At 48.9% G+C, this 19875-nt stretch overlaps 1 protein-coding gene across 3 annotated transcripts in view; it reads left to right on the forward strand.

Moving 5' to 3' along the window:
- TLN2 (talin 2) overlaps positions 1-19875 on the forward strand; it is a 412810-nt gene that overhangs the window by 316090 nt on the left and 76845 nt on the right. For all 3 annotated transcript variants that reach the window (XM_037054035.1, XM_037054036.1, XM_037054037.1), the window contains 7 exons: positions 1771-1893; positions 3225-3368; positions 5030-5191; positions 11792-11932; positions 12366-12547; positions 13648-13780; positions 16499-16600. In XM_037054035.1, the coding sequence (XP_036909930.1) occupies positions 1771-1893; positions 3225-3368; positions 5030-5191; positions 11792-11932; positions 12366-12547; positions 13648-13780; positions 16499-16600 (987 nt within the window). The remainder of the gene's footprint in view (positions 1-1770; positions 1894-3224; positions 3369-5029; positions 5192-11791; positions 11933-12365; positions 12548-13647; positions 13781-16498; positions 16601-19875) is intronic.

The raw sequence follows: 19875 nt of genomic DNA on the forward strand, positions 1-19875 counted from the left end.
ACCTCGGGGGCTGCCTTGTTAAATAAGCACTGATTATAGGCCCCACCCCTGAATTTCTGATTCAGTGGGTCTGTGGTGGGACTGAGAATGTACATCTTTGACAAGTCCCTAGTCCTGCGCATGTGGCCCAGGAGCCCCACTTTGAGAGCCAGCGCGTGTACTGTATCACAGATGGATCTCACTGTGAATCGAATCATGTATTTTCTTCACCCGGGCTTGAAGGCCCATCGGTGACTTTGGCTTATATGAGCCCCTTTTCCGCATTCTTGCCATCCATCTGTGTTGTGCATTCTCAAAGAGAGCAAAAAGTTGTGGGGAGTCAGGGTTGGGTGGGCATAGAAAAATCTAAGATAATACAATGATTTGTGCCGCCCACCCCTCTAACCCCCATCCAAACTTTATTTAACAAAAGCTTATGTCTTAGTATTTAATTTGATATGGTTGGCTGTTGTGAAGGATATGTTATAAAAAGACATGTTAGTGGAGTAATAATTTTTAAAAGGTTGAGAACACTGACCCATGGTAATAGTGTCCATGTGTTTGAGAATACCACAATCAGGGTAAGATGAAATTCAAGTGCAGTGAATGAACAGTGAGCAGTTGCAGTCTGGCGTTGCACTTGGAGCTCAAGTGCATGTTTGTTTACGTCACTTCACATTGGCTTTGGGGAGATGTCTGTATTGGTGATGGCAGGAGGGCCTGCTTTGCACGGGGCGAAGACTAGCACTTGTCCTGTCGGCCTCCCCTGTGGAAGTATGGATTGTCTAAGGGGAGGATGCCTGTGTTTCATGTACTTGGAGCCAAAGAGGGGTACAGAGTTAGGGAGAGGAAAACACTGTACTTGAAAATACCCTGTCACTTCTTTGCTTTGCAAGTCCTTAAGTAAACTGTATTATTTTGTATACCCAAGCAATTTTAGGGATTTTTTTTCTTTTACCCTTCCAAGATGGCTTATTGACGCATGAGCTCGGTGTTGGTTCTAGACTCAGCAACCCCATGGTCTCTCTAGGGGGCTGTGTTGGAAACCTTCCATTCCCCATCTGTTGTCCTGGAAGGCAGAACCAGCCCTCCTGGGGCCTCGTGAGGCCCATGGAAGACAGAACACCAGATAAGGGGCAGGCACCCTGCCTCTGCCCATGACCTTCTCTGTGACCTTGTGCCCAGTGCCTGACCTCTCTGGGTTGGACTCTGAACACTAAAATCCCTTCTAGTTGCTATTTTAAGGACTTCTGAGGAAAATATACCAATGCTTTTCAAAATAAAGGGAAATTCTTAAAATATTTGGGAAACCCTCTCATTAGTGTTCAGATTATCTATGTATATTTTATACAAAGATGTTTCAATATTACTGTAAATTAGTAAATGAATAACATCAGGAGGAACGTGACTTCTGCTTTCTGAATACGACTTCATCTGCAGCTCAATGGATGTGTCTGGTTTTGATATTCTGAGAAGTGCAAGTTCTCAGTTCAGACTGTTCACCCCTGGGACGCCCTGTGTAGGTTTTACTTTATTGTTCTGAGTGTATTTACTCTTCCTCCCTGAGATTTTGATAACTTTTGGGTAAAAGGTTTATACCTTTATTATTCATTTCTCTTCATGGAATAATAACAGTATAACTCTTCAATATCTTCTTGACTTCAATAAGGGAGAAAATGGCAGGTACTTTAAATTAAACGTCCTTACAGGTTGAAGTTGGAAGTGGAGATCCCGGTGCCACGTGGTTGGAAAGAATGCTTGTCAGAATATTGCTGGCCCTTTGTTTTGCAGGTTCTGGGAGAGTCGATGGCGGGGATTTCACAGAACGCCAAGACCGGGGACCTCCCTGCCTTTGGGGAGTGCGTGGGGGTTGCGTCCAAGGCTCTCTGTGGGCTGACAGAGGCAGCAGCTCAGGTAAGGGACGGCCTGGTCCCGTTGCCTTGCAGGGCAGCCTGTGTCCTGTGCCAGACTGTGGGCCTACCAGGTCCCTGTGGGAGGCAGGGGGGAGCTCCAGCTTCAGTTCCTCGTTCAACTACTACCGCAGAAGCCCTGGGGAAGGCGTGGCTCCTGTGCTGGCCAGACTTTTAGACAAGACACCAGCCACTTGCCCCCCGGGAGCAGAGCAGCCTGGGGAGGACAGTGTGGTGCTCTGAGCACTGCAGACCCAGCTTTGAGGGTTCAGAGGCCGGTTTGCTTTCTTTTTCTAAAGGTCCTAGGTGCAGATGAGTTGCTTGAGGGACCAGGGGAAAGTAGGCATCACATAATGCAAATTCTCTCTGAGGTTTTATAATTGTGAAAATCTTAGTCCCAATCTTTTTAGTATCGGAGGGAGAAACAATTAGATGCCATCATGCAGAGGCGTGACTAGGCATGTCCCCTGCTCTTCGGATGGCCCTGTGCATTTCCAGTCATCACTGGGCTCCTGTGACTGGAGCTTCACAAATGTCAGCATTTGTTTTAAAGGAGTTATCATTTGGCCGTTGCTTTGAGCCCAGAAGATTATGTTAGACTAAAGAAAAGCATCCCTAGGTTGGGGGATGAAATTATCCACCTTTGTCCTGCCCCTCATATCTCAGGGGAAATAAATTAAGGTTCAAATTCCAGCTCACAGATTCATTTTCTCCCTGTTATTTGTCTAACACATCCAGAGGTTTAAAGAAAAGACTCCCTCTTGCAGCCTCTTGCCCTCTTAGAGACCAAATATTTCCCTTGTCTTTTTCCTGGGCCATATACTTACTCTTCCTAGTTGCTATTGGAAATACTGGCCTAGAAAATAAGGATGGGCTAGACAGTGAGATGAGACACCCTGATGAAGGGCATGGCCCAGGGCTCGCCCACCCAGCAGCTCCATGCCATCAGCCTGCGCCCACGTTTTTCTGCCTCTCCCATCCGCCAGCCAGAGGGCCAGCTTTGTGCTGAGGCTGAGTACCCTTGTGGTCATACAGTGGCCGTCAGAAACAGTCAGGGCTGCATCCGTCCTGGTTGATGCTCCACAGAAGAGCTTCTGGAGGCTTTCTTAAGAGCAAGGAGACTTTGTTCCCCAAAGCTTGTATCAAACTCCTGCTGGCATGTCCCTGGCCTGAGCTGCCATCCACCTGTCCGTTGTTATTGACCAGACTATTCTGACCAGCTTGCCCTAGAGCTCCTAAGCATGGCTGCTGCAAGTACATTGTGGGACCATTGTCCCCCTCGGGCCCATCTGGGAGCGTAGAACCTGAGCTGCGGTTTTCCTGCTTTCTTTCCAGGCTGCGTACCTTGTCGGCATCTCTGATCCAAACAGCCAGGCTGGCCACCAGGGCCTTGTGGACCCCATCCAGTTTGCCAGGGCTAACCAGGCTATCCAGATGGCGTGCCAGAATCTGGTGGACCCTGGCAGCAGCCCGTCACAGGTAACCACGGGGCAAGGATAGGCAATCTGTGAGTCTATAAGCTCTCATAGGTGGGTTGTGGTACAGTGGGAGAAATAAGTAAAGAATACTTTTCTTATTGAGCCAAGGCAGCTAATGCAGCACTGTAGATAGTGACTTGGAGGGATATTACAAATTGTAGTGAAAATGGAAATGCATAGGTGCTCTGAAACGGGATGCTGCAAGGCTGTAGGAGTGAAATAATCACCATGGGGTTCATCAGGAGTCTCATGAGTCCATTTAGTCCCCGGGACATACATGCACTGAGGGCTTTTTCTCTGCTCAGCACTAAGGGTCAACATGAGTCTGATCCAGTGCCCGATGCCCTTGGCTCGTAGTCTGTTGGATAGAGTTTGGAAAATGAGTGGCTGGGCTTTGATAACCATGTCAGGAATGCACAGGGGAAGGTGTGCTGAGTGTTCTGAGGGCCTCTCAGAGGTCACATCACAGAGGAGGTGTGACCAAGTCAGGTCTCAAAGTTGGGGCGTAATCCACAGAGCATAACAGAGCCACAGACATTTCAGGCCTAGACAGCATGTGACATTCCGTGACACTTGAAATACTCGAGTGGCGTGGATTCCCATTCACTCACCAAAGCAGTGTATGCTGAAAGCACGAACTGGCCTCTGTGGGGTCTCGGAGGCCGCCTGTGAGTGACATGTTCATTGTGAAGCCTAGGACCAGCATCCTCCAGGCAGGAGATGGACCCGAGTAAAGGAGGCAATAGAGGGAAGATCTGGACCTAAAGCAGGCCTCAGAGCTGGCTTGTAAGGTGTCAGTGCACCTGAGATCCCTTACCTGTCCAGTTAAAGCCAAAGGGGAGTTACCAGCCTCAGCAAAGTAAATCAGGTGGATCCAGGCGAGCAGTTTGGTTTTGCAGGTGGGGGATGTGGGAGGAGGGTGGAGCCTGGGAGATTTCTGAGCCAGACCACCTATAAGGTGCCTACATGCAGCAAAAGCTATTGCACCTTGACATTTATGTTACTTATCTCGACCTGGACTCTCTAATGTGACAGCCACTAGCTGCACTTGAAATGTAGCTTGTCCTGATTGTGATGGGCCACCGGTACAAAATAGACACTGGACTTTGAAGACTTGGTATGATAAGAAAAGATTGTAAAATCTCAATAATATTTTCAAATTGATTATATGGTAAAATATTAAATATTTTGGATATTACAAGTTTAATAAAATATATTATTTAAATTAATTTCTCTTGTTTCTCTACTTATTTTATTCAATAACATGGCTGTTCGAAACTTACGTATGGGGTCCACAGTGTATTTCTCTTGGGCAGTGCTGGCCTAGACCCTGGACCGAACGCTTCCTCCCCGGGGGCTCCCAGGGCAGCTGACAGCACCCCCTTTAAGACTCTCTGGAGCCCAGCCCATGCCCGCCACTATATCAGCACCTGCTCTCCTTTTCTTGGTTTAGTCTCTCTTCCTGAATAATTCCGCCCTCTCCTTTCCTGGAATGACTTGGGGGGGCGGGGTGCAGAGCTAGACACACGTGTTGTAATTACACGGGCCTGGCACATGTGAGTTGAAGAGGAATCTGGGGCTCGGGACCAGGGTGGACTCCTCTGAACTGGAGCCCTCTGCACTGAACATGGGGTGCCCCCAACCCAGCTCCATGCTTTATAGGTTCTCTCAGCTGCCACGATTGTTGCCAAACACACCTCAGCCTTGTGCAACGCCTGCCGCATCGCCTCGTCCAAGACGGCCAATCCAGTGGCCAAGAGGCACTTTGTTCAGTCAGCCAAGGAAGTCGCCAACAGCACCGCCAACCTGGTGAAGACCATCAAGGTAGGTGACTGGAGTGAGGCCAATTCCTGTAACACCTGTGGCAGAGGGGAAAGTGTGGGGTTTAAGCTCTGCTCTCCGAAGGCTTCTTTCCAGTGAGCTTTCACGTCTAATTCGGTGGTGGGACTGAAGTCACTGAGGAGTCCCTTACTAGTGGAGATAGGCATCATGGGAAACTAACAGTCCAGGTTTCTACTAACCTCCCAGATAGCTGAGGGGGGCACTCCCCAAATTCAGTGCATGGGAAGCTTAGGGGCAGGAATCTGGAAGGGGTTGGCTTTGGGGCATCTCTTGGCACTACGGTGGTTAGCCAACAGCCTGCATTTACTTAAACTCTGTGCTCACGGGGGCCGATTTTGATGGAACTGGTAGAAGAGTCTGCCATTGGTAGTAGGTCTGGTTCAAGAGAAAAAGTGGAGGGAGAGGGAATGGCAAATTGTGGGAAATCACTTTAAAAAAATCATCTATCCTATAGTATGCATTCTGTTTATAGTTGATTAAATGTTTACCATGGAGCATCAGGTTTTAAAAACAGATCATTCTGTGTTTATAGCAAGTTCATAGGGGCCATGGCAAGGCGGGAATTGCAGTAGCTGGAATGTAGCATTTGTGAGACCACAAACCCTGTCTTCCCTAAGTGGGGACCAAAGAAGCAGGGGCAGCTGACCCTGTGGGAAGAAACCATAGCCCTTGCAGCAGACCACAGGCAGAGAGCCCAGTGCCCGCCCCCACCCCACCCCGCCCCGCCCAAGGAGATTGCTGTGTGAGGCCAGCTACCAGTTCTGTGCAAACAGGTTATGTAGGAGCGAAAGGCATTGAGGGTTAGCACTTGATTTAAGAATTTCCACGCTCATTGAGACAGGATGGTCTCCTTTGTTGCTGGGCAAGCCCTGGAGTAATAGGGCTTTCCCCCCAACTAACTCCAAAGGATAGGGCACTAGGCCCCTCATTTTCCTTTCACCACATTGAGCCACTTTAATCACATGGAGACATTCGTCAACAGGCTGAGCCAAGCAGAGGTAGAGAAGAGAACCCGGCCCAGCAGCAGTGGGCAGCTTGTGGGCCTGAGCCTGGGACAGGTGCCCTAGCCAGAAATGTCTTAGCTGTTTAAATGGAGTCTGGAAACAAAAGCAACAACAACAGCAAAAAAAAAAAAAACCCACAAGAAATTTGCCTATTACAGACAGTAGTATGGGTGGAAAAATGAAGAAATTAAAGTCCATGCCCCTAGGGTCCTAGTAGTAGCTCACCTTGAAGACCGTCAAAGTCCATGGTGTTAGAAGTTAGTGAACCTTACTTTTTTAGTGGGTAGCTTGTGCAAAGCCTGTTCCCAGTGTGCTGTGTCTATTGCTCATTCAGTCCACACGACCGCCCAGTGATGGTCATTCCCATTTTGCAGACAGGACACTGTAGCAACAGGGAGGTTAAGTAACTTCCCCAAGATGGCCCAGCCAGTAAGCAAACCCAGACCCCTGCTCTGTCCCCTCTCAGTTCTTTTTTTTTTAAGATTTTATTTATTTACCTTTAGAGGGGAAGGGAAGGAGAGAAGGAGAGAAATATCAATGTATGGTTGCTTCTCGTAAGTCCCCCACTGGGAACTGGCCTGCAACCCAGGCATGTGCCCTGACTGGGAATCGAACCGCGATCATGTGGTTCACAGGCCTGTGCTCAATCCACTGAGCTACACCAGCCAGGGCTGTCCCCTCTCAGTTCTGCCTCCACCCCTGGCAATGCTGTTCCCGTCTTCTGTGTGGGGAGACGAGTTCGTCTCACTGACCTAGGAGAAATGCCTTGGTGTGTCTGCAGTGCATATGCAAAGTTTAGGGGAAGGTGGGAGGGGGTAGGGGCAATGGAAAGATGGCAAGAGAAGTGGAAGTGGTGACGTCAGTGTTTGCTGGTGTTACTAACGGATTTCAGTTCAACTGGCCATTTTCTGATTATTTTTTAAAAAAGACTATATTTAGAAGGACTGAGGGAGGGAGGAAGGAGAGAGAGGGAGAGAGACAGAGAGAGAGAAAGAAAAAGAAAGGAAGAAAGAAAAAGAATAGGAAATAGAAAGAAGGAAAGAGAAAAGAAAAAAAAAGGAAGGAAGGAAAGAAAAGAAAGAAAGGAAAGAAAGAAATCGTTAGAAATTCCTGAAAACCTTTGTTTTGTGCCTCCTCCTTGGCTTTTAAATCCTAGGTGTCGCTGTTGCAAGAGCTCATCTGTTCAGATTCTCCTCAGTGTCAGACCCTCTCTGCAGCTCCCTGCAGCAGATGAGCTCTTGGGATGGCCTGGGAGACAGGCCTGTGCAGAGCACCAGCAAGGGGTGCGGGGTGCTGGTCGTGTGGAGAAGGTGAAGCCCTCTTGTCCAGGGAGTGCACCAGGAGTCGGTAGCGATACCCGAGGAACAGGTGCAAACCTGTGCCCTCAACTTGCCAAACTGTACTTGTCCTTCAGTTCCCATCTGGTGGCAGGGTTTGCTGGGTACAATAAACTTTGTTTTTAATTTACTGATAGGAAAATGGTAAAAGGCCATTTCACTGCAGCACACAATACCATGTACTGAAGAGATTTCCTTTTTTAAGGAATGGCAAGGAATCCTCTTATATAATAAAACAAATGAATATTCAATTCCCTACATGCCTAAGATAGCTAGCTGTCCTCAGAGCTGCCTTTTGCTCTAAGTTTTATACTTCTTAGTGCTTTTCCCCCTTTAACCTCAAGAGTGTGCCGAAGCTGACATGCCCTTCCCATCACAAAGGAAGGGGAAGCCAGGGAGGAACACTGGGGAACAAGGAGCAGATTCCCTGGCAGTGGGTTATTAGCACCCATGAAGAACGTGTATCTCCAGGAATCTTAAGCCCCCACAGATGGCATTCTTTAAAGTGCCAAAGCATGGCTTAGCAAGAATAAATATCTTCACCCTCTTTCCTGCCAGGGCAAGTTAGGAGCACACAGACCCTGACCAAGGTTGTCCCCTTTCTGCCAGTCAGAAAAGGGGGACAATGCCACCTGCTTTCCAGCTCCAGTCATCTCATTACCTAGTCTCAAATCAGGTGTGTGGAATGGAATGCAATTTTAACTGTGCAGCCGCTCCGGGGTGCCAAGTAGAAATTGTGCAGCAACTGCGTTTGTTTTTTCTGAGCAGTTGGAGCGTGGCCTTGCCTCTCGAGCAGAGTCGAAGCTCAGGGCTTTGCGAGTAAGCATTTCCAGGTACCAAAGACACCAGCCAGATCCAGCTGTCATTAATCAATTTCACTTGGCCGTACATATTTTTTTTCTTTTGGCCATCCTGTTTGGATTAGTAAAGTAGGTGTCTTCAAAAAAAGGAGGAAAACAAACAAAAAAAAAAACCTCTTGGGCTTCTCGTACCCGTTATGCCTGTTGCCCTTGTCTAAAAGGTTGGTAGGAGAGAAAGGAGCCAGGAGCCTTGGGTTCTGGTTTGAGGCATGACCTTGGCATAGCCTGTCCCTTTCTAGGTGTTGGTTTTCTCATTGAGAACATTGGAGACTTGGGATTAAATGATCTTTAAGGTTTCTTCTGACTCCCAGAGTCATGAACCTGTGATGTTGGTACTCAGGCAAACTGTTTCTCCCTGCTCCCGGTGAGATTCTGCCCCGTGAGCACAGCCCCGGGGGCGAAAATGCCCTGTCCCTGTGGGTCCAGGGTGCCCAGCTAAGGGAACCCACCCGTTCTCTGTCAGGGCTGACAGGCTGACATTCTGTGACGGGACAGCCTCCACGAAAACTGCAGTGCCTGCTTATGGCTTCTCCCGTGGGCGGGCTGAGTATCCAGCTTCCCCAGGTGGCTCGGCCATTCCCAGGGTGGGGACAGCACTCACAAGTGAAATGGTGTCTGTGTGTAAACCGTCCTTTCTTTCCTTTTTTAAAAATTTGACTGCCATATGGTGTTCTAGGGGTTTTTTTTATTTTAATTGTTCAAGTATAGTTTTCAGCCCTTTACCCCCTGCAGCCCACACCCCCCCAGCTCTCCCTGTCTCCCTCCAGTCTCCCCAACTCCCTTGTTATTGTCCACATGTCCTTTATACTAGTTCCTGCAAACCCTTCCCCCCTTCCCCTGAAATTCCCTCCCCTCTCCCCTCTGGTCACTGTCAGCCTGTTCTCTATTGCAGTGTCTTTGGTTATATTTTGCTTGTTTGTGTGTTGTGATGATTAGGTTCCTGTTAAAGGTGAGATCATATGGTATTTGTCTTCCACCGCCTGGCGTATTCTGCTCAGCATAATGCTCTCCAGATCTAAACCATGCTTTCTGATGCTAAATGCTCCCTTTGGAGGAAATAGCTTCTTCTTTTTGAAAATGAAAAAAAGCAGGTGATGTAGGTTCAGGTTCTATTCCACATTATTTGTTATTCGAGGTCTTGTCCTGTGAATAATAATGCGCTAAATTCTGTGTGACTTTAGGACTTGTGCTCAAAGAAAAAAGTCTTCATCTTACTGGTGCAGCTTATGAAACTGCACAATTAGAAAACCACTCCTTAGGTTTTCCCTCGGAATCATCTCCATTTGAGTAAGTTCAACTGAGGGCTGTTGGGTTCACCAGGCACCTGCCTTCCAAATAGGCTGGGAGGGTTGTGGAAGGTAGGAAAAGGGGTGGGAAGAGTGTGGAGAGGTCGGACGCAGGAGAAGTGAGCAGCACTAGGGGGAGGTTTGGCATCTGCCGTGGGACTGGAAGCCATGTCATCCCACCTGCAGGAGGCGTGACTGGTCACCAGTGGTGCTGGGACATGAGTTCCTTTGATACCAAAGTCCACTCCTGCCATCTGCCTGCTTCACCGGTTTGCCTGTGCTGGGGCCACTCCCTCCAGGCTCCTGCTGTGGGGCACCCACCCTGCCTGTCCCTGTATTCCCAAATTGCTCTGCAGCCTGATAGGGGCTGACCTCAAGGAGTCAGTGTTAATAGTGCAGCAAGGTAAGAGTGCCAGGTGTACGTCCATGCTGCTGGTGCCTGGCCCAGGGGAGGCAACAGGCACCAAATCAGTGGTTAGTGAGTACACGCGTGGCAGTCAGAACTGAGGCTACGTCTGTGAGCAAAGAGTAGCAGGCACATAGGGTTTCCATCGGGCCTGAAGGATGGCATAATCAGAGGTTAAGGTAAGGTAGAGGTCAGAGCCCGTATGGCCTGGAAGGGCATGCACTGAGGCCATGCACAGTATTAGCAAAGATGGTAAATCGGCCAAGTTCGTGGGAATTCCTCTGAAAGTCCTAGCTTGGTGGGTGTGTAATTATTGTCCTAAGCTGCCAACACTTGATGGAAATGTAGTTGTTATTCAGAAATAGCTTTGAATCTGATTGTGCCTGCCTTCACTTACCTTAATGAAATATAGAAATATGCCCATCTCAGGTCGAGGCTGTTTCATAATGCTGGTGCCTCTGTTTTCTGTTCACTGGCCGTCGAAATCAGCATCAGTAGTGCTCATAACAGTTAAATTAAAAGTTTAATTAGTTGTTTAGTGAGGAAATTTGCGTTCTTCTACAAAGATAACTGCCTTCTCAAATGCGGCCCTTTGCTGGGAGGCAGGGGTGCAGCCGCTAGACCACAGGCTGTTGGCTCCGACAGCCCCGTTCGGCAGGTGCAGCCTGCGGGTGGGGAACCTCAAATCTAGGTGTTACCGCTTTGTGAGGCACCTTGGCGTGGGTCACGGGCCACATTCCTGGATTCTCACCCATCCGGGCCATTAATCAGCAATGTAACTGATCATTCAGTGCCATTTGAATGTAACCTGCTGCTAATTTAGAAAAGAAAAAAGCTACTGAAGCACAAGACAGACAAAAGAAAAAACCACACAAATCGTATGTGTAGAGCTCAGTGAGTTTTCTCACACTGAACACACCTGGTAACTACAGCCAGATCAAGACACGGAGCACGGCCAGCCCCCGGAGTCACGCTTGTGCTCCTTCCCCCATACCTGGCCCACCTGGCCCAGCGCCCTAAGTGAGCTTCCCCTGTATTTGTGCTCTGCACCAGTGGAATCACACAGTGTCTGACCCCTCTAACTAAACGTTGTATCTGTGAGGTTTGTCCACAGTGTTGGGGTTAGTTCTAGTCTGTTCCTTCCCATTGGATTCCATTTTGCTCATTTCAGGAGGGTGGATATGCAAGCCCTTCCTCCACTGGTCATTCAGGGACATGGAGCTAAAACTTGGAAAAAGTCAAAAGTGCCACGTAATGTAAAGTATTTTTATAGTTCGGGAGGAAATAGACTTAATTGGAGTGAAAATGGAGAGGAAGAACCCAAGAGTCATCGTGTCAAAAACAGGGAAGCAAGAGGCTCAGCGGCAAGGTCTGGCAACAGGCTCAGAGGGAGTGAAGAGCAGCATGTCGTTTGACTTCGTTTCTGCCTCACATGAGTAGTCTGCTGATGGTCTGTGAGGTCAGCTGTCCTATGAGCCACACATTCAGCTTTATTTCTTATAATTGCTAACTGAGCCCCACTGCTTGATGACAGAGATCTCACTAATTAGTTCTTATTTATTACTATGAATTCACCAAACATTTTGTATTCCCACTAAACCGCCTTCTGTCTCTGGAAGGTGATTACCATGGCCCCGGACTGATTCGTGCTTCTCAGTGGGGTAAAGTCTCCATGTTGTGTCCCATCAGGCCCTGGATGGGGATTTCTCTGAAGACAACCGCACCAAGTGTCGCATTGCCACCGCCCCCTTGATCGAAGCTGTGGAGAACCTGACGGCGTTTGCGTCCAACCCTGAGTTTGTCAGCGTTCCTGCCCAAATCAGCTCCGAGGTAGGGAGATTTTGGCTGGGGGTGTGGGGCACTAAATGAGCCCAAACAGTGAAGAACTCCCAGCAGTCTCTCTGTCAACACATAGGGCTTTGTTATTGTTGTCGATGATGCATGCACAGAGTTGATGAAACTCAATGTCTGTACATGTCTTAAGAGGTAATGCCTTAGCTTTATATGTTGAGAACAATCTCTCTGCGTAGGTTTGGGGCTGATTCTTGGTAAGTGTCCTACACAGAAATGATATTTAAGGAGCAAACGAGGACCCAAGTTCTCACCATCAAGGCCCTGTGTGACCCAGCCTCCCTGGTTCCCTACCCTGTGTGTCTCCTTCCAAAGAACAAAGGTAGTGACTTGGTAAAGGACAGGACCTTCCAGCGCCCAAGTCATTCACTCTATGCAGCCTGTGCCTGACCCTTCTGCTGTCTGCTCCCAGGGCTCCCAGGCACAGGAACCAATCCTGATCTCGGCCAAGACCATGCTGGAGAGCTCATCGTACCTCATCCGCACAGCACGCTCACTGGCCATCAACCCCAAAGACCCACCCACCTGGTCTGTGCTAGCCGGGCATTCCCACACTGTGTCTGACTCCATCAAGAGTCTCATCACCTCTATCAGGTTAGTTTTGCCTCCAGAACTTGCTAGGGACCTGCATCTGAATAGGGCAGGCAGGAAATAAGCCCATTGGAACTTGTATTTCATAACAGTGTGGTCGAACATCATCATCGTCTTTTTCTTTCCTTCTTTGGGATCAGTGGCAGCACTGGTCCCAATTATAACAGCTGAATTTATGCCAGATACTCTTCCAGCATTTTACCTATATTATCTCATTTGATTATCACAACCATCTTGGAAGGTAGATAACTACCATCGTCTTCATTTCACGGATGAGACAATTGAGGCAGGAAGGATCGAGGTAACATTGCCAAGGTCAGCCCCAGGCCTGATGGCTCCAGTCCTGCCTTTCCCACCACATTGTCTATGGTCAGGAACTTAGGCAGAGAGCACCACTGTTTGCTTAGCAGGATTTGGTAATAAGATAGCACTTATTTTGCTAATAATATAAAAAATTATTCTAGGTCCCACAGTATCTCTAGGCACCTCTGGCTTCCTTGGTAATAGTAGGAGCCTGAGAAAATGTCCCCTAAGTAGATACAACATTTCTGAGGTTGACCAAAGTCAGTACCGCACATCATGGAATGCATCCTTTTTATTAGTTATATTTTTTTATTCAGTTACTTTCAAAACCCAGGACCATGGTTAACTTTCTTAATGCATTGCAAAGAAAATTTCATGAAATAGCTTCATTTCTCCCATAACCCAGGACTTTGTGAATAGTATGTAACATAGAGAGCATAATACGGTTGCCCCGAAAATAGCACTGACTTTTTTTAAGTGAGGATTCTGTGCTTGAGCCAGTGAAAGGATAACCCAAGTCCAGACTGTTGCCTTTGCAGGTGTCTGGCACCAGCCTGCGGCGGAGGGCAGCACCACAACCTTCTCACCAGAAATAAGCAGAGTTGTTAGCACACGTGTTCAATTAAGACATGCAATGGGTGTGCAGGACGGTATTGCTGAGCAAGTGTCAGGGGTTGTCTCCTCAAATTAAGCAGCCAAGTGGGGCAGGGAGCAGAAAGGGGCTCCTGGCTCACCAGTGCAGGGGTGGGTTGTGGGCCTTGCACCCTCAAAGCCTGTTTAAGTCCCTCTGTCCCTTCCAGGGACAAGGCTCCTGGCCAGAGGGAGTGTGACTACTCCATCGATGGCATCAACCGGTGCATCCGGGACATCGAGCAGGCCTCACTGGCAGCGGTCAGCCAGAGCCTGGCCACGAGGGATGACATCTCCGTGGAGGTACGCTGGGGCTTGGTGGTCAGCTCGGAGGCCTCTGGAAGTGCTGAAGAATCTCAGGACCAGGCTTGAGGGGGATGGGTGAATGGGACCAACATGTTTTGGGAGGGGGCAGGGCAAATGCTGAGCAGGGAATGGTGGTTTAGTGGAGGACCACCCGGGTTCAAACGTGGCTAAAGACTGAAGGAAGATCTATGTCCGATAAGAACATGTTAGAGCTGGGGTTACCTTGTTCAGTTTAACCCATCGGCAGCGCGGGCGTAAGCACAACATGGGAACATCTTGCTGTCATCGTATTTCATTGATGTGCTTTTTGACCAATGGGCACACTTAGCACTAAACTCTATAGCTTGGCTCCATTCTGAGATAATGGGTGGGTTTTTTCCTAAGTTACTCAGTATCTGGCACTTGGGGACCTTTTGCAACTATGTTGTTAATTCAGAGCCACTTTGCCTTTTCTTGCCAGTTTTTCCAAAGTTGAGAATTGAGTTTTCTACTTCGATTCTTTAAGGTTTTTAAAAATTTTATTTAATTGTTGTCCAAGTACAGTTTTCTGTCTTTTACTCCCAGCCCAGCCCACTCCCCAGTGCTCCCCACCTCCCTCCCATGTCCACTCCCCTCCCAGTTTTTGTCCATGTGTCCTTTATACCAGTTCCTGTAAACCCTTCCCCCTTTCCCCTGAAATTCCCCTCCTTCTTGAGTTTCTTCTATTACCTGTCCAAAAGCCTCTGAGTATACTTCTCTCCTCTTGTGGAACGTGCCTGGCACTCAGAGGGTGCTTAATAAAAGTGGACGGTCTCTCTTTACCAGTGTTTCTCTTTCTCCCACTGAGTTCATCAACAGTGCACTGTGCGGCCCGTCTCAGGGAGTGGGCCCGTCTCAGGGAGTGGGCCTGGCACTGATACTGCTCATTTTTATTAATAGAGCTGTTTCTCCTTAGCTTCATGCCACCACCACCCATTTCCAAGAAAAGAAAGAAGGAATAAGCAGTGGCATCCTGTGCAGAATGTTAGAATTATTGTTAATCTGTTTTTCAAGTGGAATATGAACACAGAAAAGTGTGCATGAGTGTGCAGCTTGATGAGTCATCAAAACTAAGCACGCCCTTTAACCCGCATCCTGATCAAGAAACAAAGGTGCCCAGTACCTCAGAAGCCCCCTCACGCTCCCACCCGGGTACCTTCCCTCCCGTGCATATTCTCTGCCCTCCTCCCTGGGAAGAAAGCCCTCCTCTTTAAATGCACGTGCTTCCTACTTGCACCATATTTTATTTCACAAGCCATCTGTAATAAGACAACATTGCTGGAATATTCTTGAACTCTTGACCATAGTCATGTTATAAGTGAGAAGATAAGGAATTAACGAAATAAGATCCTTTTTTTTAATATAATTTTTATTTAATTCTTGTTCAAGTACAGGTTTCTGTCTTATAGTCCCAACCCTGCCCGCCCCCCACCCCATGCTCCCCGCCTCCCTCCCCTTTCCACCCCCCACCCTTAGTTATTGTCCATGTGTCTTTTATACTTGTTCCTGTGAGTCCATTCCCTTTTCCCCTATGATTCTCTCCCCTCTCCCCTCTGGGGCCTGACAGCCTGTTCCACATTTGAGTGTCACTGGTCGTATTTTGCTTGCTAAATAAGATCCTTGAAAATCTGGAATTTCTCACTGCCCTCCTCCACCTCTTTAGTGCTGTTTGCTTTTCCTTTTTTCCCAGGATTTTATTTTCATGTTACACTGCTCGTCTTGTTGACTAAATCTGCTCAAAGCTCCCAGCCCATATGCAGCATCATTCAGTGGGAAGGGACTGAGTCTCATTTCTGATGAGCAGGACAGTGACCCTTGTCAGGACCTGCATCCAGTCCGTGCTAGTGTGTGCAGACCTCAAGTGGCCAGTGTTTTGACGTATTAAATCCTTACTCTATCCAGCAAAGCTCCTGTGAAGATTCCTACGAAAGGGTCTGATCTTTCCCACTATTAGCAAACAGTCTCCACCCGCTCTCACTCTGGCATCACCGGGAAACCTTGCCCTGTCTCTGTCTGGCATGCATTCACTTTGGGATGCAGAGATCCAACTCTCTCAGACCTGAGAAGAAAAGCCTTGAGGATGACACTTTCTGTGACTGTGTCCACATCACCCAGTACAGTGGGTGGAGAACTTGAGCTGGTGGGCTCAGCGGGCTTCTCCCCTGGCATTTTCACGTGGTGGCATCTGAGAAATGGTCCTGCTTCCAGAGAAGTGACCTCATTCTCCCGTCACCTACTCCCGGGCTCCCTGGGAGTTCTTAGTTCTGAGGACACAGCGACCTGGATGGTCCCTCGGGCCCACTCTTAGTTGTCTCCATTTGGACAAAGCTGTTCTCTCTTCTTGGAAAGGCATGGCTGGTCCACAGTTCCAGGAATTATGCTGAGTAACCCAGTGGGAAGATACTAGTAGCAGCAGCTGCGACTGCGGTTGGTGGGAGTGAGAGGCCAGCAGGAATAGTGTTCCTCAGGCCTGCCTTATGTCACTCTGAGTGCCGCTGGGGAGGGGGTCCCAGCCCAGAAGAGATGAGGACCCCTGGCCTGGGGAGGGGCAGGGAGAACAGCAGCTTGGTGACATGCCCAGGCATTTCGATGTCCACTTCTTGTGGCCTTGTGTCTTGCACACGGGTCTTTCCAAATCGGTGTGCCTACCTAGGGAACCAGTATGGGGTGAACTTGACAGCTTTCTCTCCTCTTCAGGCCCTGCAGGAGCAGCTGACTTCGGCAGTCCAGGAAATCGGGCACCTTATTGACCCCATCGCCACGGCAGCTCGGGGAGAAGCAGCTCAGCTGGGACACAAGGTGATGTGCGCCCAGGGGGTCCTGCTGAGAATGCTCGTGAGAGAGGGCAGTGGGGGGAGAAGTTTTCCTTGATTCTGTTACTGTTCCCAAAACCCTGGTGCCAGCTCTTGTGCCTGGGTCCCGCTGGCTTCAACGATAGAAAGCAGTACTCAGCCTCCCTCTAGCATCTGCTCCAAAAATGTCCCCTTCAGTATCTGTTTTCACCCGGTGTTGAGACAAAAACTCCAGGGAACTTTCTCTGGCTGTGGTCAGAGTTTTCTACTCGTGAGGCGTTTATAGTCATCTGTGGCTCATGACCTCCGCCGAGAGACACCAGAAGCTGCAGTTGATGTTCCTAGCCTGCTGTCCGTCGCCTTTGGGCCCTGGCTGGCTAGCCTCGTTCTCATGTATTTTAAGGGTACATTGTTCTTCCATGACTTCTACTATATTACCTATTTTCACACGTGAGAAAGCAAAACAAACCTGCAGACTTCCCTCTGGACGACTAAAGCCTCCCTACGTGGCCACCCCAGGGGAGCCCTGCAACCTGTGGGGGTATAATAAGTGCCAGTAATGTTTGGCCTGGTTGGTGTTCGTGCTGCAAGTCCTTCATGGAGGGCTGGCTCGTCAAGCAGCCCATGGCTCCTCAGAGAGAGGGCAGAAATCGGATTTTTAACAACATTTGAGGTTACCTAGCATTTATCAAGGCAGCCGTCAGTGTCGATGTGCATATCAAGAAATCCAGGAGCCAGAATTGTCTCTGTAGATATTGATTTTAGGAAATCAATATTCTTGCTTTTTTAAATTACAGAACAGCTTCAGGGCCTACTAAGCTTGCTGCTGGTGTTGCAGTGAGAGGTTTTTGAGATTTTGAATGGTCGGTGTCTCCGCCTTTTCAAGGGTGGCACACTTTATTTCTCAGTTGAGTCCCTTTAGAATAAGAAAGGGGCTTGTCCCCTGTGGGAGGAGGTTTGCGAGGGCTGGGGGACCGGCCTGGGGGCTGCAGCCACTGCCTGAATGTGTTCTGCTGGGAAACCGTTTGGCAAAGAAGCCGGGCTTTGTTCCAGCAGTTACTTTTCATTCCAGTTGGAATGTCATAAGAAAATACTTTCACACTTCCAGAACAACAGCCTTGTCTCTGCAGATACATTGTTAGTAAGGAAGGTGTGTTCCCTTGTCAGTGGGTGGCATCAAAAGAATAACATGTTTGCATCACCTGAGTCATAAACTTGCCCCTGGCCCTTTGGCTAAGCCAGTCTGACTTTCTAAAGGGGAGTCCGGACAAAGGCAGCCTGGGCACCTCTGCCCAGAAGAATCATGGACTGACAGTTGATACCTACACGGTCTCATCGCCTCATTACAGTGCCCAGGGGCGCCCTGGATCAGCTTCAGCATCAGCCAGAAGTGCCGAGTACAAATTCTTAGACCTCACCTGTATTAGTTTTCCCATGGCTGCCGTAACAAACTACTAACTAATTACTAATTAAACCAGGGGGCTTAAAAAAAAACAGAGATTTAATCTCGTACAGTTCTGAAGGCCAGAAGACCAGAATGAAGGTGTTGGCAGGGCCAGACTCTTTCCAGGGGCTTCAGGGGAGAAACCGTTCTTCGCCTCTCCCAGCTCCTGGTGGCCCCTGGCATTCCTTGACCACGTCATGCCAGTGTCTGCCCCTGTGGGCACACTGTCTTCGGCTCTTCTGTTTGTCTTTCCCTACGCTATCTCTTATAGGGTACTTGTCACCAGATTCAGGGCCCACTCGAGTAACCCAGGACGATCTCATGTTAACATCCTTAAATATACCTGCAAAGGCCCTTTTCCCCAGTGAGATCACATTTACAGGTTCCAGGGATTTGGACATGGCCATGTGTGCTCTGTGGTCCACCAGTCAACCCTCTCTGCCACCTTGGGCTGAGCGAATCAACATCACATACCAAATGCTCAGAATTCTCTGTCATTTTAACTTCCGTGCTAGCCCAGGAGAGGACATCTCCTGTCCTGTCATGTCTCTCAAGAACAGAAGGCATTAGCTCCCTAAACACAGGAGAAGGCTCATCCCTTTTAAAACCTTTGCCCCCAATACATGAAGAATAAGGACACAACATTTGAGTACCCACTACATGGCAGGCATTATGCTAAGTGTTTTCACGCAAATTAATTTAATCCTCTTAACAGTATTGAGCTTAGTGCCACTATTAGTCCCAATTGGACAGAGGAGGAAGCGGACGTCTCGTCCCAGGAGGCAGTTTGCCCGTGATGTCTCTGAGCAGCTGACAGGGAGGGTGTCTATGCAGCGGCTCCGACACGAGCTTCTCCCGTCACCCAGCCACTCGGCCTCTGTGGAAACACGGGCACCGGCTCAGCCGCAGTTGATTGTCCTCAGCACACGGCCACCCTTGACATTTTACAGTTGCATCGATGACGTGTGCTTTTAAAGCACTAAAACTAATCTGGAGACCGTGTAAGAGTGGAATACATTAAACAGCCTGACTCTTCCGAGTGCATGTGGGGCACATCCTGAGCCCTGAGCCCTGGCCACCCATCGTGGACGGTTCCCTTTGGTGGTGACTCCAGTGTGCTTCCTGGGCAAGAGAAAGAACTCCAGTGCCAATGTGTGGGGCTTCCACCTGGGGTTGGCCGCAGGAAGTGGGTCCCCGCCCCCCCACACATCCAGCCAGGCCACGTGTCTTGGCATCAGTCGTGACATCAGTCACGCCTGCTCACAGGATGAGGAGCCCCGTTAGAGTTCATACACATCGCCAGAAGGGTGGTGCTCTGAAACCTATCTGTAAGGGAACTGGAATCAGGGATTATTTTTTAAAAAGACAGCATAATCATTGCTGGCTGACAGCCTTCTCTCACTGTGAGCTTTAAATTTTGGAACCCCACGTTGCCCCAGCCCCCACGCCCCCACACACAAACTCCCACCCCCTGCTTTGTTTCTCACCCAGTGGCTGCCGCTACTCGTGTGAAGCGGGCTTCCTACCCACGCTCCCCTCTCACGCTTCTTCCTTCATGTGACGGGAGGAAGCATGAAGGGACTTGCTGTCTCAAGGTTAGAACTTAAATACACTTGGTAGGAATAATTTAGCCATTAGCAATCATCACAGAAAATGAGGAGCTGGAATGGAATACTGTAATCTTTGCCTTTTATCTGAGTGGGACTAGATTATGATACCTGAAGGAAATACAGCCAAAGGTTAAAATGCAATGTGAGGTCAATGGGCATTGCTGTGTTTTTCTGGGCCTCTGATTTAAATACTTTGCAAAGCAACAGACAAATACCAAACAGTAAACT

This window comes from Sturnira hondurensis, unplaced genomic scaffold, assembly GCF_014824575.4.
Source record: "Sturnira hondurensis isolate 20B ecotype Veracruz unplaced genomic scaffold, ASM1482457v3 Scaffold0008196, whole genome shotgun sequence".
Lineage (NCBI taxonomy): Eukaryota > Metazoa > Chordata > Mammalia > Chiroptera > Phyllostomidae > Sturnira > Sturnira hondurensis.